Source organism: Argiope bruennichi, chromosome 11 (genome assembly GCF_947563725.1).
Source record: "Argiope bruennichi chromosome 11, qqArgBrue1.1, whole genome shotgun sequence".
Lineage (NCBI taxonomy): Eukaryota > Metazoa > Arthropoda > Arachnida > Araneae > Araneidae > Argiope > Argiope bruennichi.
Genome location: NC_079161.1, coordinates 42,852,010 through 42,869,718, shown reverse-complemented (window position 1 = coordinate 42,869,718; position 17,709 = coordinate 42,852,010). Strand labels below are relative to the sequence as shown.

Below are 17,709 nucleotides of genomic sequence, written 5' to 3'. Positions count from 1 at the left end.
TAAAACAAAGGGAGAGAAAAAAAACGATTTTCGAGATGGTAACTGAGAATTCTTTGGAGGAATTAAGTCTGCCAAGAGTAATCACATTCAAAAGGGAAGTCAAGTGAAGTGAGGTGGGTGTGGGTACGTTCTGTCATATGAAAGGACTTTTTTGTTAGACTAGATCTCTGAAGAAAAGATGTGTTTATATGTGCTTTTATTTTCCGGTGATTCTTTTTTTTCTCTTTCAGAAATGTCCTGTAATTGTAATGTTGCATCTTATTGCAATTATTCATACCGAATAAGAATTTGTATAGAAAATTCTATTGGAAAAATTGTATAGAATTTCCAGAATGATTGTTAAAAATCATTGTTTTGTTTTTATTCTATTTCATATCGAATAAACAATTGTACACAAACGTTCTGTTGAAAAGGAAAAATTGTATACTATATCAAGAACGATTGTTAAATTGGTTTGTTGTTTTAATTTTGTTTCATACCGAATAAATAATAGTATACAAATATTCTGTTGAAGAAAAAAAAATTGTACACAATTTTCAGAACGAATAATTGTGCTGTTTTAATTCTCTCTCATACTAAATAAACAGCTGTATATAAAATTCAGTTGAAAAGGAAAAATTAGATACAATTTCCAGAATGATTATTAAAAATCATTCTGTTGTTTTATTTCTATTTAATACCGAATGAACAACTGTATAGAAACATTCTATTGAAAAGGAAAAATTGTGTACAATTTCCAGAATGATTGTTAAAAATTATTATGGTGCTTTAATTCTATTTCATACCGACTGAACAACTGTATACAAACATTCTATTGAAAAGGAAGAATTGTATATAATTTCCAGAACGATTGTTGAAAATTATTTTGTTGTTTTAATTCTATTTCATACCGAATAAACGACTGCATTTAAACATTCCGTTGAAAATCAAAAAATTGTGTACAACTTCCAGGACGATTGTTAAAAATCATTGAGTTATTTTAATTATATTTCATACCGAATAAACGACTACATAAAAACATTCAGTTCAAAAGGAAAAATAGAATACGATCTCGAGAACGATTTTTAAAAAGTCATTCTACTGTTTCAATTCCATATTAAAAATATTTGTGTAATTTCAATTCCATGTTTAAATAGAAAATATTTATATAAAAAATATGGTAAGCATTCACTTTTTCCTAAAATATTAAAAAGTAAAGGATAATTTTTCTCTCCCTTTTATGATCAGAAGATGATTTTTAATTATTTTTAAGTTAAAAATCTTTATTGGGTGTGCATTTTTAAGGATTAAAAAACACTTCATTAGTTGATGGATATTCGTTGTTTACAAAGTCCCTATTTCAGAGTTGAATATCAAGAATTACCATTTTGATGCTTCCGAAATTTCTTGAAATTAACCGATAAAATCATTGCTCAAGTAAATAATTTTGTCTTCAGCAGTGCAATATTCATAAAATGACATTCCTTATGAAACATCTTTATTTCATAGCAATGCATATTTTTTATAGTCTTTTTAATCCTGTACGTGTTTGAAAATTGAATATTTTGAAAAAAATTTAATCGAAATTGCTTTGATCACATGTTTTGCCAAAAGCTTAATTTTCAAATATTTTTGTTATATTTCTAATATTCATTTCCCTTAAAAACAAAGTGAATTTTTAAGATGCGTTAGGTTGATTAAGGTGAGGTTTTAAGTTCTACTCTATATTTCTACTTTTCTTCAAAGAATACGATACGTTTTTATGTATAAAACTATTTGGAAATATATATGCCCCAATTAATTATAGTATATGTTTCATCTTTATTCTAGATATAAATGAAGCATAATTTGTCCTATTTCTTATTAAAAATTTTATACATGGCTTATTTTATATCGGTTAAAATCAATCAGGAATTATTATTTCTAGATTTTTTTAAACATTCATAACATTTTAATTCCGAAATTTACTTTCGTTTAAAAATTATGAATATTTATCTTGTACATAGCATTTTTTCCGACAAGTTATTACATCAAAGTTAAATTTTCGTTCATTGACTAACGCTAACATCTATTTTATAATAATTTTTTTTTTAAAATAATAATCTGAAAATGATAAAAAAAAATTATAGAAAAGGAAAATTTCTTATACTTATCCTAAATTTTATGTGCAAAAATTAGACAATAGGTTTTAAATACCAGTTAGATTTAACTTCTAGTCTATAAATCTGGAAAAAAATTGTGCATTTTGAATTCATTTTATGTTGTTACTTTTATCCACATGAATTTAAGACAAAGAATTTTAAAAAGAAATAAAAAAACTTCATTCAGTCTTAATGCTCATGCTTTTAATAATTTTTTAGAAAATAATTGATATGGAGAAAAAATGTTATATCTCTCTTTCTTATTGTATTTTCTGGTTAAGATATTTATTTCAATAGTATAAAAATATGAAACCAAAGTTTATTTATTTACAATTTCGAAAATAACAAGAGTGGCTTTCCCCAATTCATGTTTAGACGTAAAGTTTGCAAATAGATTTACATATTTTTGATACATAATATTAATAATTGTAGCAATGAAATTCATCGTTATAATAAAGAAAAATTAAATATCTATTTTATGGAAAATGTTGAATGCAACAACAAAAAAAAAGAATTTCTAAGCACCATAAATTGTAAAATACGCCATTAAATAAAATAAAAATTTTAGCTTAGATAAAAATTTTATTTTACAGAAATGACATTAAATTTCTTTTCTTTGTTGCTATTATTGTTAAGCTGTTTTTCAAGCAAATTAATTTCTGTAAAGGAAAATATTTTTTTTTTATAAATATGCTCTCACAGTTTCTGCTATAATTGATTTATTTGTGAATATAAAAGAACTTTTAAACATTTTTATTCAATCCTACATTTTTGCAAACGATTTTCCGTGAATCTGTTGACACAATTAATACAACAATAAGCTTAATTGCGAATATAAAATATCTTTAAAGAATTTTATTCATGGGTGCATTTTCGAAAAATATTTTTCAAAAATACACTTTAAGACGATCTTTCAATATTATTCTTTTCCGCGAAAATATTATGATCTTCGAAACACGTAAACAACCTATTCAACGGAATTCCTGGAATGCAACTGAAAATGAACTTACTTTTAATCCATACAAATTGCCGAACATACATTGCATTTCTTACATTCGGTTTTATAAATTTTCTTAGAAGTTTTTTTTGTTAAATTCTGTCTCAAATAAACTAGCTGATGATTATGTTCACACAAATCTTACTTATAATTTGTTTAAATTGAATATAAATCAACGTTAACGAATTTGTTTGTTTGCAGGCCATTTTAGCAAAAATACGCTTTGTGATATTTTATGATTATTATGCGTTTCGATAAAAGGATAAAAAATGTTCGAAAATGTAAACACTAGATTCAGATGGATTTGAAGAATGCAGTTTATAATAAACAGAATTCTTTACACCGGGGTTTATCAATTTTCTTATAAGTTCCTTTTTTCTACATTTGTGACGTTCTGTCTGAAATAAATTAGCTGACGAGTCTGCTCACAAAATTCTTATTTTTAATTCGTTTAGTTTAAATTAACGTTAACGAATCTGTCTGTTTACAAGCAATTTGGGAAGAAATAATACTTTTAGCGACATTTTATGATTATTATGCATTTCGATAAAAGGATAAAGATGTTCGAAACTGTAAACACCCTATATGTGTTTGAAGAATAGAGCTAAAAATAAGCTAACTTCTAATTCATACAAATTATCAAACATACATTGCATTTCTTACATCGGGTTTTATCAATTTTCGTAGAAGTCTCTTTCTGCTGTATTTTTTAAGTTCTTTCTCGAATAATCTAGATGACGATTCTACTCACACATATCTTGCTTACAATTTGTTTAAATTGAATATAAATTAGCGTTAACGAATGTGACTGTTTTGAAGTCATTTTGGCACAAATGGACTTGGTGACGTGTTACGATTATTATGAGTTTCGATAAAAGGATAAAGATCTTCGAAAATGTAAACACTCTTAATGCAGTTGATAAAAAACTTCCAATTTTGCAGTTAATAATGAACTTCCAACCTTGCAGTTGATAATAAATTGCATTCTTTAATCTGGTTTTATCAATTCTCTTTTGTAATAATTGTTAGGATCTTCCTCGAGTAAATTAGCTGACGCCTCTTCTCACGCAAATCTTACTTAAAATTTGTTTGCCATTTTGCTTTCAACATCTTTAGCCTTTCAAACTGACAAAATATCTTTTAAACAGACAAATTCATTAAAGTTTATTTATTTGTCTTTTAAAAGATATTTTGTCAGTTTGGAAGGCTAAAGATGTTGAAAATGAAATGTTAAACAAATTTTAAGTAAGATTTGTGATACCAAATAAACGTCAGCCAGTTTATTTGAGAAAGAACTAAACAAATACAGCAAAAAGAAACTCCTTAGAAAATTGGTAAAATTCGATGTAAAGAATGCAGTTTATTATCAAATGAATTCTTCAGATTCATCTGGATAGGGAGCTTACATGCAGTTGAAAATAAACTTCCAAAAGACATAAATGAAGTCACAGCATAAATGCCTGCATTTTTTTACATGATGTTTCATCCATTTTCTTAGAAGTTTCTTTCTGTTGTTGATATTAAGCTCTTTCTCGTGCAAACTAGCCATCAAGAAGTATCAGAATTTTTTCATAAGTCCGCTCTCACAAATTTTGCTAATAATTGTTTTAAATATGAATATAAATCAATCTTTACGAATTTCAGACAGTTTGTAAATTACTTTTACAGAAATACACTTTGAAACCGAATATGATCATTATACCTTTCGATACACTTCTCTTAATATAACGAGATCTATTTTATGGAAGTCTGTCTAGACCCAATAATTTAGAAAATCTAGCCCTATTCCGTTAAGTTTGGGGTCTAGAACTACACGTCATGCTCTCTCCCCATTTTCAATAAATACCTAACGATCTAAAATTGTTTTTCGCCCCGTGGCAATCCCACCGCTCCAATTTTTATCGTCCTATTTTATGCCTGGAGGTAATCACCCATTACAGGACCAAAATGGCAAAGGGGGGTGACGAGGGAGTAGTAATAACAACGTTCCATGTCCAAACTTACATCCACCCCTTATGGGTTTCAATTAGTCTCTCCTACTACCAGCGTGAGGACAGGGATGGGAGAAAAAAAATGGCACAATTGATTTTCTACTTTTCAAAATAAACTGCTACTCTTACAAATTGCGCCTTCGTAAGAACAAGATTAAAATGGTTTTAAGTGCGTTGAGCAACTTTCCATTTTTAGCGAGCAACTGCCTGAAGTAACTAATGGGAAAAAAAGCCCCAAAAGACACCTGTCCATTGGTTAATGGCCTTGTAGCAGGAGACCCGGGTCCACGGAAGACTGCGTTTAATCACATGGTGTGGAACGTGCAATTTTTAGGGCTTTGCGGATTCCCATTCTGGAAAGCGTAATTAAGCCTCCCGCTTACCTAAACTATCTTAATCAATATGCAAATATAGCCGTGTACGCATCAATTTGTTTGATCGTGTTTTGCTCGGTTTTGGAAATATGGTATTAGGATTTGATGGGTTATTTAAAAGTTCAAATTATTGGTAAATAGTCTGTCGATAAAAATCATTGTTTTGTTTTTAACTAAACGTTTTGTAGATAACAGAAATGTGTCGATGCCTTATTTATTAAATTAAGCTGTGATGTGACATCAATAATTTTATTTCGAGTAAATTCGAAATTTTATTTTAACATATTGACTCTTCCTGAAATATTTAAGAGTTAATTATGTGACATTTTCGAATTCGTTTTGAAATTACTTAGCAAAATCGTATTAGAATCTCCCACAATTTCTTGAACTTATGAAGCATTCCTTTTCGCGCATAGTAACGTAAACATATCAATCTGCTCAAAAACAAATAATTTCGCTGGACATCTTGCTTTAAGCGTTTCAATGGAATCTTATTTGACATTATTTCCTATAACTGCAGTTGTTGTGTGAATTGCTTCACTGGACATCTTATTTTCAGTTGCTTGAATGATATATGACATTATTTTCAGATAACTGTAGTTGCTATGTGTATTACTGAACTTGACGTCGTACTCTCAGCTGTTTGAATGGAATCGTATTTGGTATTATCTTACGATAAGTTATGTGAATTACTTCATTTGACTTCTTTCTTTCAGTTGTCTGAACGGAATTGTATTTGTCATTATTTTTAGATAACTATAGTTGTTATGTGAATTACTTCATTTGACATCGTAATCCCAACTGTTTGAACGGAATAGTATATGACATTATCTTCTGATAACTGCAATTATCTGCATTTCTTTACTTAACATCTTACTCTTAGCTGTTTGAACACAGTCGTATTGCCATTATCTTCCGATAACTGTAGTTGTTATATCAATCACTTCATTTGACATCTTACTTTCAGCTGTTTGAACGGAACCGTATTTGACATTATTTTCCTGATTATTACAGTTATTAGTGTATTACTTCACTGAGCATCTTACTCTCAGCTGTTTGAACGGAATCGTATCTGACATTATCTTCCGATAACTACAGTTGTAATGTGATTACTTCTCTTGACATCTTACTCTCCACCCTTTGAACGGAATCGTATTTGAAGTTATCTTCCAATAACTATTATGTGCATTACTTCCTTTGACATCTTACTCTCAGTTGTTTGAATGGAATTGTATTTGACTTCATTTTCCGATGACTGCAGTTGTTACGTGAATGTGCCAGATCCTTTTGGGTATAAATTATCGTTCTGCTTTATGTAAGTCAATCAAAAATGTAGCAGTCTCGAATACATTGTTTGAATCATAACTAGATCGAGTTAAATCAGTTGGTGAAATTGGACAGGTCCACTATAATCTACCCTTGTTCTTTAATTAATATGTAACTAAATTAATAGCAATTCGATGTTGTATCACAGTGTCAATTGCTGTTATTAAGATGTTGGAATGTAGTCAAGCATTTAAATTCATGTTTCTGTTTTCAAGTAAACATTTATGTGTTTACTTATAAAAAAAAATTTATAAGTAACTTTCGTAATTATCGTCCTTTAGCCTCGATTCTCTTTTACATTATTTTCTATTCTATAATCCATTGAATTTAGATAATTTTTGTTTCAGCAAAGCATTGCGGGACGATATAGATTTTAGAGAAGTTTTAAAAAATGGTTATCCGCTAACTGAGTAATTTTCTTAACATTTTTGTTATGATTCATATGTCAGAATATACCAGTCTTAAGCCCAGAATAAATTTTGTCTCCTTCTTCTATTCAGTCCTTTCTTAAGCAATATTCAAAATTCTTTAACTTATATTCACCACCAAACATTCCTTTCTTTCATTACTGTATTGTGTATAGGTATTGTGTTGTTATGTTTGTTAAATATTTGATATCAAATGAATTTTTACTACAATAATATTTAATTTATTGATATGACAACTTTTAATGTGAAATTTATATATATATATATATATATATATATATATATATATATATATATATACACACAAGCATTTTTTTAAACATTGGTAGACAGTATGTACTTCAACAAAGAATTAACACTACAATACAATCAATTGGGTGATGAAATTTTTCTTTGACTTCCATAAACAGAAACGAAAATGTGAACCAGTTTCCTCTGAAACTATTCAATGAATGCGCTCTATTTCTACGTATCATAGCTAAGATAATTATATTTCTATGTCACTTTGAACAACAGAAGATGCAACAATGACCTCTAACATGAAGGTACTTGACTTTGCTGTATATTACATCAAATGGAATTTGAACCAATAAGCAATTAGTCGTAATCTTTTATGAACTATTTTTAAATTTATATGCAATTAGTGGAAATTATATCCCAAATGGAAACTAGTGATGAAAAATTTACTTAGCAAGTCCTAAACTATATGCGTCAATATATTAAAATCTACATGGTATACATTATACTATCAGTACTTTTTCATTAAGACTATTATCTTGCATTGAATCATTTTAGTTATTTTTCTAACATAGTTTTCTATTTCCTTGCAGAACCCCATGCATCGACTCTGCCAAGAGTAACTTTCAGTCAACCACAAGTTCGAACTGAAGAAGGATCCTTCAGTCAACTGCCTTGCGTAGCTCAAGGGAATCCCCCACCAACTTACAGGTAAATACTACATCCCAAATTATCATTATGGGTTCAACGCGCTTAATAAACTAATGATTAATAAACAATTAAATGAACAGCGACAAAAGCAGGTAATTTATTAAAGCTATTAGATGAAGAGTTATGGATGTATTATGCTTCTTAATTAGATAATGTATCCTCTAATGGAAATTTTTAAAAGCATAAAGGAAAGTCAATATAAAAACAATGGGGAGTTTTTATGAAACGGCGTCACCTTCAGATGGCGCTACTAGTTTTTTATGGTTTCTTGGCTTTAAATAATTAATTTTGTGCCTCCAAGAGTCGCGAGAATTTGCTTTCAGATTAAATTTTATCTCACTCTTGTAATACGCAATTTATGCTTATTCTTTAACGACTTTTTGCCTTTTGTATCTATATTTTTATGGCTTTATTCACATCGTTACGAAATACGAGTATTTCTCAAAAAAATTGTCAATATTGTGTAAATATCTGTCAATTATATAAAAAAAATTATGTAAACATTGCGCTTTATTCGCTTTATAATTGGCAGATAACGAGTCACCTGACCGATGATATTTGAGGTTTGTTTTACCAGTATTGTTTGAAATATTTAATGAAAATTATTATTACGTTGTAGTAAGTATTCATGTTGTACTTGATAATGAAATGGTGACAAAACATAAAATTGAAGCCTTAATTAAAACCAAATTAGCAGTAAATGAGTTTAAAATAATATTATTTATTAATTTTGCTTTTAGACACATTGTTTGTGGAAACACTGATGAATAAATTTCCGCTTCATTTACTTTTTTCAGTAGCGGGACATTTTCTTCTCTTAGCTAGCAATCCTCTGAATACCTATATAACCCTGCATTATCTGTTATTTTCAATTATCTGTTATTTATATTATCTGTTATTTACTATAACATAAAGAATAAAAAAGAAAATGCCCAATCAATCAGTTATTGATTACTTTAAGGCCAAATAGTATCAACGAGCTATATGCATATGCAACCAGTTACGCAATAATTGTTCCCGTGAATCTTTATTCTGGCCGTTGTTTGTAATTGGACTAATAAGCCATCTGTGATCAAAGCTGCGTTGAAGAACTTCCAGTCCTTGATTGAAACTGAAAATTACGCAGACGATTTTTATACGCTTCAAAAAATTAATTCATATTGTACTTGAAACAACCTATGATTTGAATACGATTAGCGGAACAATAATCGTTTGATGCAACTAGGTCCGCAAATCAAACGTCACTTCCACATCTGCCATCAAGTCTACAATCTTTCGTTAATTTTATTTGTTATGTCTATTTTACTTCTGATTTTTTTTTAAAAAAATGTGAGTGGAATCATGATAGAAACTAGAGTAATAATACAAGCTAATAACTGAATTTCTTGAAATTATAATCAAATATAAAAATTTGAGCTTTTAGGTTTAAAGAAAACGATTATTTGGCAGTCCAGTATTGATGCTTACTCAGATATAATTCAAAAGGCTGAATTTTTGAAACAACATTTTAAATTAATTCATTTTTACCAGAAGAACAAGAGGAGAAAGTTTTCATAAAATATCGTTCTTTCAAATGACTATATCCAGGTATAAATTATTCGAAAGTTATGCAATCAAGTGAAACATTCGAGGAAGTGACAACTTAACTAAGCGGTTCAAAACTAATTGCAGTCGTATAATAGCGCTATAAGAATATAATAATTTTAAAACATTAAAGCAATATAAGGTCGAAAGAACAATGTGGTTTATGCATTTCAATGCTATATTGCATTTTACATCGCAATGTTAATAAATACTATATTAGCTATATTCGGCTGTTTTGATTATGAATTAATTCATTAAGAAATCGGAACTAACTATATAAATAATATAAGAAGTTTGTTTCTTTGCTATAGCATCTTCTCTATCTTGGTATTCAAAAAATATTCAAATCGGAAATTAATCACTGAAATCGGAATGACACAAATAGTGATCTTCTACCAACAGAAAAAAAATGTAATGTCGAATTCAAAATAAAAACACTGAAAAAATATTGGCAATAACCTTCAATTTGGCCCATGAATGAAGAATACAATGAATCAGCATAAATATTATTTATTTACGCTTAAGCTTATTCGTACACAGATAAATCAATCACTTTAAAATTTAAAAATCTCGTTGACGCCAAAATAAAAGTTAGTATCCAGTAATGTTTCATATAAGAAAGAGGCCGGGATATTTTTAAATTACAGCGTTACAGATAGCGATAGATAATTATATATGCTCATTATTTAGTTCTAAGCAGAGCTCTTCCCATTAAATATTTTTCAGGATGCTGCTGAGAAGTAAAAATCTGATTGTGAATAGAAATTATTTAATTCGAAGCTTTGAACCGAAATATCATAGTATTTATTTTTTATTTAAAGTTTTTATATTTTTTTCTGTAAGTCAGCATTAATAAAAATACTTGCCAGCTACAAAATATTGCTTTCATAAAAAAAATCATTCTGAATTTTGAAAAGCATGGAAGCAACAGCTGCGAAACAGCTCAGTCATAAAAACAACAAACTCAATGTAAACTTTCGCAGACGATAATTTTCTTTACTAAATATTTTTACGTGTAATTTTTTGTACTAATTATATAATTATTACATAAATAAAATAAAATACTCATAACCGTAATTGTAAAGTCAACACAATATATACATTAATATTTGACTTATTTTTAAAAAAAGTATAATTTTTTTTTTCTACACAAAGATCATCTAAAGAAGAATCTATTACAAATTTGGATGCTATCATGATATATGCAGCTCTGGAATTCTATACTACAAGGAATTTTTTGAAGAATACAACTCCCATTTGCTTTATAAAAAAAACGTGTCTTCAAAATGAGAAAGATGTGCACAATACTTTGGCAAATCGGAAAAAAAAAGAAAGAAAGAAAATCCAGCAAAATCTTTTTTAAAAAATATCTGTGATTTGTTTCAATTCCCTTGGGGGGATATGTATCATATTATTCTCTCTAAAAATTGCATCTATATTTCAGAAAAAGAACATTTCTGTTCCATAAATCCAATTGAAGTGCAAAAAAAATTTAGACAGATTAGAAAAAAAAATGTCTTTTTCGTTTTTGTAAGCCAAGACAGAGTTGACATTTATAGATTAAACAGTCTTTCGTGTCATTTTCAGCCAAAAAATGCGTCATTTGTCTTTTGAGAAATGCAAATAAATATATACCGGTTTATAATAAGCTTTGTATTGAATGTCAGACATTTCTTTTCTTGTATGGAGCAGTAATGTATAATTAAACGATTGCTAATATTATTATGGATATATTCAATATCTTAATATGGCCCCGTTTTGACAAAGAGTATGTTTCTAGCATTTCGAATTAGTTAAATAAGAAAAAAAATCTAGCATAAAGCTGATTATGGCTTTTAACTGTATACCTATGTGGCATTTTTTTTTGTTGCTGTTGTCATGGTGACGAGGTAGCATTGGCAAAAACAAATAAATGAATTAAGGCTAATAATAATTTATTCTGAAATATAGTGTTAGAAATGGCTGTTAGTTTTTAACAGTTTTATTAAACCTAAATTGCGTTTTTTGTTTGTTTCTGAAGAGGGAATATTATAGCAGTTTCGCCTTAATTTTGTTTTGCTAAAGATTTATTTTTTATTTATTCGATCTCAAAGAAAGTGAGTTTTATGAACAATATTTAGAGCTTAATATTTATATTTCAATCAATTTAATTTCATTTTGAATTCATTTTTATTCAAGTAATGTTCCTGCTAATCAACTTTTAAAAAATTAATATTCGATTTCAAAATATTTACGATAAGGAATTTTAAACCAGAAATTGAAAAGTAAGAAAATAATAAAAATAAAAATAATTTTTAGTACATAAACAAAGCATGTTTCTAAAAACTGTTTTTTTTTAATTATCAAAAAACAGGTTGATCTCAAATGAAATGGAATTATATGTGATGATGTCACTTCTACGTATCGAAGTCAATTTTTCTTATCATCTAACTTCAAATTGCAAATTATTTGAATTTGTGTTTGAATTCATGCTCTTTATATGTATGTGTTTTGAATTTTAGTGTTTTTACTGAATTGGAGAGATTTAAAACTTAGACATTCATCAAAATATTAAAGTGATTATTATACATTTTAATTATGCACTCTGCATATAAAAAAAATAAATTCGAAACTTTTCAAAGTTAACGAACTGTTTAATACGATTGTTCTAGATATCACTGCACTTTATTTCGTAGAAGTTTCGATAATTTTTCTTAAAATTAAACTAAAGTTAAATATTAATAAGTACTTACTAAAAATCTCATTATTCCTGTTCTTCAAAAATTGTCACTCGAGCTGAAAGCTTTCTTGCTATATCATTTAAGATAATTGCTTAAAAGCTCCATTTACATTATAAGTGGAATACTTCAGAAGGAACTAATGCAACTTAAATAAAAATCTGGACATAAACCCATTAATAAATGTCCTGTGAGAAGAATTCATCGTAGCCGCTGAAAGAAATCTATAATTTTGAAAAGAACTCTTTTTTTATCCCATCTTCCGATTGCGTAACGAATCGACGGAAGTATCAGACGATTTTTTTCTGCCATGAAAAACGTGATTCCAAATCGATTTTGATTCGATAAAAAGTTTGATTAATAATCCTAAGTGAAATCGATTTAGCCAGACGTAAAAGATTCGTTTCGTTTTGTGTTTCTAGTTGAGACTGGGACCCGATGTGTACTTTGCTTTCATTTCTGGATTGTATATTGTTTCAGGCTATTAAATGGATTATTTAAGTTTCGATATTAAAATTAGTTTTGCTTCGTCTTCTTTAAAAATATAAAAATATTTAAATTTTTTATTTGCAATACGCTAAGAGAAAATATTACCAAATTTAAAAACTTCAACCTCGATATTTTAATAAATCTCCAAATTTTATAGACCTGTCTGAAACCGAAACACTATTGTCTGTCTATGAATGCTATAATTTAAAAGGTGAAAATTTTTAATTGTTAAGATAAATATTGTGGAACAAATTAAATTTTGAATTTAATTCTTCAAAATGCGATCCATTTTTTTCGTTTTCATTTAAATAAGATTCTCAAAAATGCAATAGAAATATATCTACCAATGGGCTTTTATGACTATATTTGCAGGTTTATATGAATTTAGAATCAAATAAATTAACAGATTAACTATCGGTTGATCGAATTATGATTGATTAGCGTATGAGATAATTATATTTAGGCATTAAACAAGTTAGATAAGTAGTACCAAAATATGGCCTTCTTTTGCGATCTACTGAGTCTGCCAAAGTCTATCAAATTTTGAGCCCTTTACTTTAAATCCAAAACGTGTTTTCGATATTTTTTTTTAACTTTCTTTTATACGAAATATACAAAAAGGAAATATCATAATCAGGAAAGAATTCGAACTCCATATTTTGACGAATCACAATTTTTCAGACATCAGAGTCTGAAAAACTCATTTTTGGGATTCTGCCTGTCTATGAACACCATAATTCAAAAATTCTTCAAGCTAGACTGTTGAAATTTGGTGTATGTCTTAACGTCAATTTGTAGATTTCTATAAAATTTTTAATTAAATACATGCAGAAAAAGCCCTTTTATTTGATTTTCCTAATACAAGTGAAATATTAACTGCAAGATATAAAGAGATATATAAAATTTGGTACGCAGGTTTAGTATCCAAAATATAGATCCGCATTTAATTTTCATCCTGATTCGATGAGGGTCGTCTGTCGGACTGTACTTCTGTAGCGTGTAGAATACATGCTAAAATGGTTTTGTTTGGCAGAAAAGATTGACAAATTCTTATTTTCCTAGTAATAATAATTCCAAACATTTGAATACTACGAATCTTGTTTCAAATAATTGAATATTGTGTTTAATTTATATTAAGAGAATTCTTAAGGGAAAGATTTAGCTGAATTTGTACAATTAAACTTGTTGAAATAGAGAATTTTTAATATTCTCTACTTTAATATTTTTTTAAAAAATTTCAATTTTTACCATCTTTTAGCAAGTTTAAATTTAAATGTTTGAATATGAATAATACAATAATATATAAACATTATCAGATTAAAACAACAAAAAGCTTTCTTCATTTTTAAATTATTTTTTAATTATCTTTCTTGGAATTAAATTTATATTGTTCAAAAATATAATCATCTGAGAAATGTTGCTACATATAAACACTCGCTGAAAAATGATAACTATTCACTAAATAAATATTATGAATTCTTCATTATAAATTGATCACATATGTTCGATAATTTCTATATTAGATCTCTATTTCTTTTTATTAATATTGCAATAACAGTTTGTAATTTATTTAGATAAGCGTTTTCATAATCGTTTGTGTATTCTAAAGCAGCTGCTACTTTAGATCTATTTTTTTTTCAATGTTTTACGCGAAATTAAAAAGCAAAGGAAAATTATTATATTTTAACTGCTTTCATTGTATTTTATATTCAATTTTTGCAGATTAAGACTGGAGATTAATTAATTATTTTTTTAATAAAATTGTAGCACATTTAGTATTTATTTTATGCTTTATAGCTAAATTAAGGTCAATGGCAATTTGAAAAATGTTTCTTTCTCCGCTAAAATGTCATATTTTTTATATTTTTATACAATAGAAAGAATACTGATTTAATAAAATACGATATGTATATTAATATGCATTTCTTTGAAAAATATGAAATAGATCCATATTTCTTTTAAAACATTTTGAGTTTTGTTATGACATTCATCCTTTGAAAGCTACATAGACATTTGTACTTACATAATTTGAGTTCTAATTCTACTTTACGTATTTCAATGCTATTTTCTCGAATACTAAATTTTAATTTAACAATTAATTTAATCGTAATTAATCGATAATTTAATTAACTAAATTTTAATTTAATAAATCGAAATCTAAAGCAAATTTCTTTGTTAAAATTCGATATAATAGTTTCCTATTATGCTCTAAATTTCTTGAACAATAAAACAAGCAATTTGTTTGTTTATAACAAACTTGTATAATTATTTTAATGATGCATAATGCAAAATAATTGAAAATTTTATGTAATTTATGTACTTAAATTACATAAAATTTAAGCACATAAATTAAGTACAATTTTTTTCATTCAATTAGATTTTCAAGTTCAATAGAGATTTTAACAAAACACTATTATTCAAATACTGGGCAGTAGCACAAAATTACAACAAGTATTTCTTCTCTGCAAGATCTTCAACAAATCATTTAACTTCTAAACTAAGCTTTAAACTTTGTTTTACAAAACATATTTCGTATGATTTTCAAAACTCTTTTGACTTTGAATTGTCCTAGATTTATTACATGGATTCTTTTTCATTCTATTTAATGCAGAAATTCAACAATGTAAGTCCTTTGTAAATTTTTCAAAACATTTAGTCCGACATTTAGTTTAAAACATTTAGTTTCAAACGTTTAGTCCGAAAATACTCCCATTACTTAAGGGTAGTGAACATATTCCTTAATTCCTTAAGCGTAAAACATTTAATAATTTTTATTCAAAGATTTTCAAGCAAGTAATTCAGATTAATTAGATTATCTTTATATATATATGGAATAATCACTAAATTTGGGAAATCAACCAAAATTCTCTCTTCAAACGGTTCGAACTAGAATGTCTGAAAAATTAACTAAATAATCTTCTCATTATCCAGCATCCGCAATTTAATAATAAAATGAAAACAAGTATTAATGAATGTCATGTTTTCTTTTTTCAGGTGGATGAAGGATACAAATGGTATTTTGAAATCAATTGAAGAGAATGGCCGAATTTGGGTAAACCAAGGAACTTTGAATATCAAAAAAGTCCAGAGTTCGGATGGCGGCAAATACCAATGCATCGTGCGAAACAGCATTGGTGAAAGACGCATTGAAAGTGTTCTAGTGGTCACAGGTGAGAAAATGATTTCGTGCCATGCAGAATCGAAATGCGTGATTTGATCGTGAAAAAGTTAATTTTAGCAAATGAGCTTCAGTTTTGCGTCATTTCAGGCCACCCGGGTGGGTTAGAAATGCTGTGGGCTCGACTATCCCCTTCCGGTGACGGGAAGGGTTGTACCGTGGTCGTGAGAGCACTTAGGACTCAACCTTAGTTTCCGCTAATGTTCTTGCGGCGGTCATTTCATTCAGATTTTATCCATGTGTCTTAGGGTAGGTCAGGGCAGTCAATGTATGTTGTTGTTGTTTCTTATGGCACTTGCCATGGACAAGCCCGCTGTTACGAAGGCCGCGATTTAAGCCGCTGGGGGAGCATGTTTTTTTAGTAGCGCCAACTAGGGCCAAGAGTACGACTTTGCTATTCACGCATCACTCATTCGCTTGCACAACCCCTTTTTACAGGAGGGCACATTCACACATCTCACAGATAGAACAATGGAAGAACAACCATGCCCAAACCGAAACTCGAACCCAGGACTCCCAGATCACGGGAAAGACGCGCTATCCCTATACCAGTACGCCTGCAGTCAATGTATGAATATGATGACTAATCAACTTAGTAAACGAAGTCAAATAAGTCTAAGTTTCGTTGTCAACTTAATGTCAACGAAGACAAACACTATGTGTGGTTATGGTGACTAATCAACTTAGTAAGTGAGCGAAAGAAAGATAAACACTATGTGTGATTATGACAACTAATCAACTTAGTAAATGAAATGTCGACGAAATCGGACAATTCCAAGTTTTCTTGTCATTTTAGTGTCAACGAAAGATAAACACTATGTGTGGTTATGGAGACTAATCAACTTATTAAGTGACCCAAAGAAAGGTAAACATTACTTGTGATTATGACGACTAATCAACTTAGTAAGTAACCCAACGAAAGGTAAGCATTGCTTGTGATTATGACGATTAATCAACTTATTAAGTGACCCAAAGAATGGTAAACATTGCTTGTGATTATGACGACTAATCAACTTAGTAAGTGACCCAACGAAAGATAAACACTATGTGTGATTATGATGACTAATCAACTTATTAAGTGACCCAACAAAACACAAACACTGTAATATATTACACAATCGCCTATGAAGTGGGCGTCTTTTTCTATTGAGTCATCAGATAATTGAAGAAAAGCGTTTGCTTGCTGAGAAATTTTAATACCTATTTAAAAGCCTCCTTAGAACCTCCTTATATGGTAATGCAGTATCTTTCACCCCTTATCATGTAGAAGAGAACAATTAGATTTAAAATGTTTGATTACTTAGATTAACAAATGGATTTGAAGATGTATTATATCTACGTGAATACGAATTCAGTTATTTTGAACCTTTGACAGCATAGAACGGTCACTGACTACTTCATGACTTTGTGCCGTGCCTCCCAGAATAAATCAGACCCACATGAAATTAATATGCATCAAACACGTGCAAATAATGAATTTGCAATGAAATCGGGTTTTAAAATTCATATTTTTTTCTGAATGACAATGACACAAGGGAGCAGCCAAAGATTCAATAA

General features: G+C 28.6%; 1 protein-coding gene across 1 annotated transcript in view; it reads left to right on the top strand.

Moving 5' to 3' along the window:
- The window catches only part of LOC129957562 (cell adhesion molecule Dscam2-like), a 670,734-nt gene that overhangs the window by 455,025 nt on the left and 198,000 nt on the right, over positions 1-17,709 (top strand). Inside the window, exons 5-6 of the mRNA XM_056069925.1 lie at positions 8,067-8,184; positions 15,969-16,144. Of these exons, the coding sequence (XP_055925900.1) occupies positions 8,067-8,184; positions 15,969-16,144 (294 nt within the window). The remainder of the gene's footprint in view (positions 1-8,066; positions 8,185-15,968; positions 16,145-17,709) is intronic.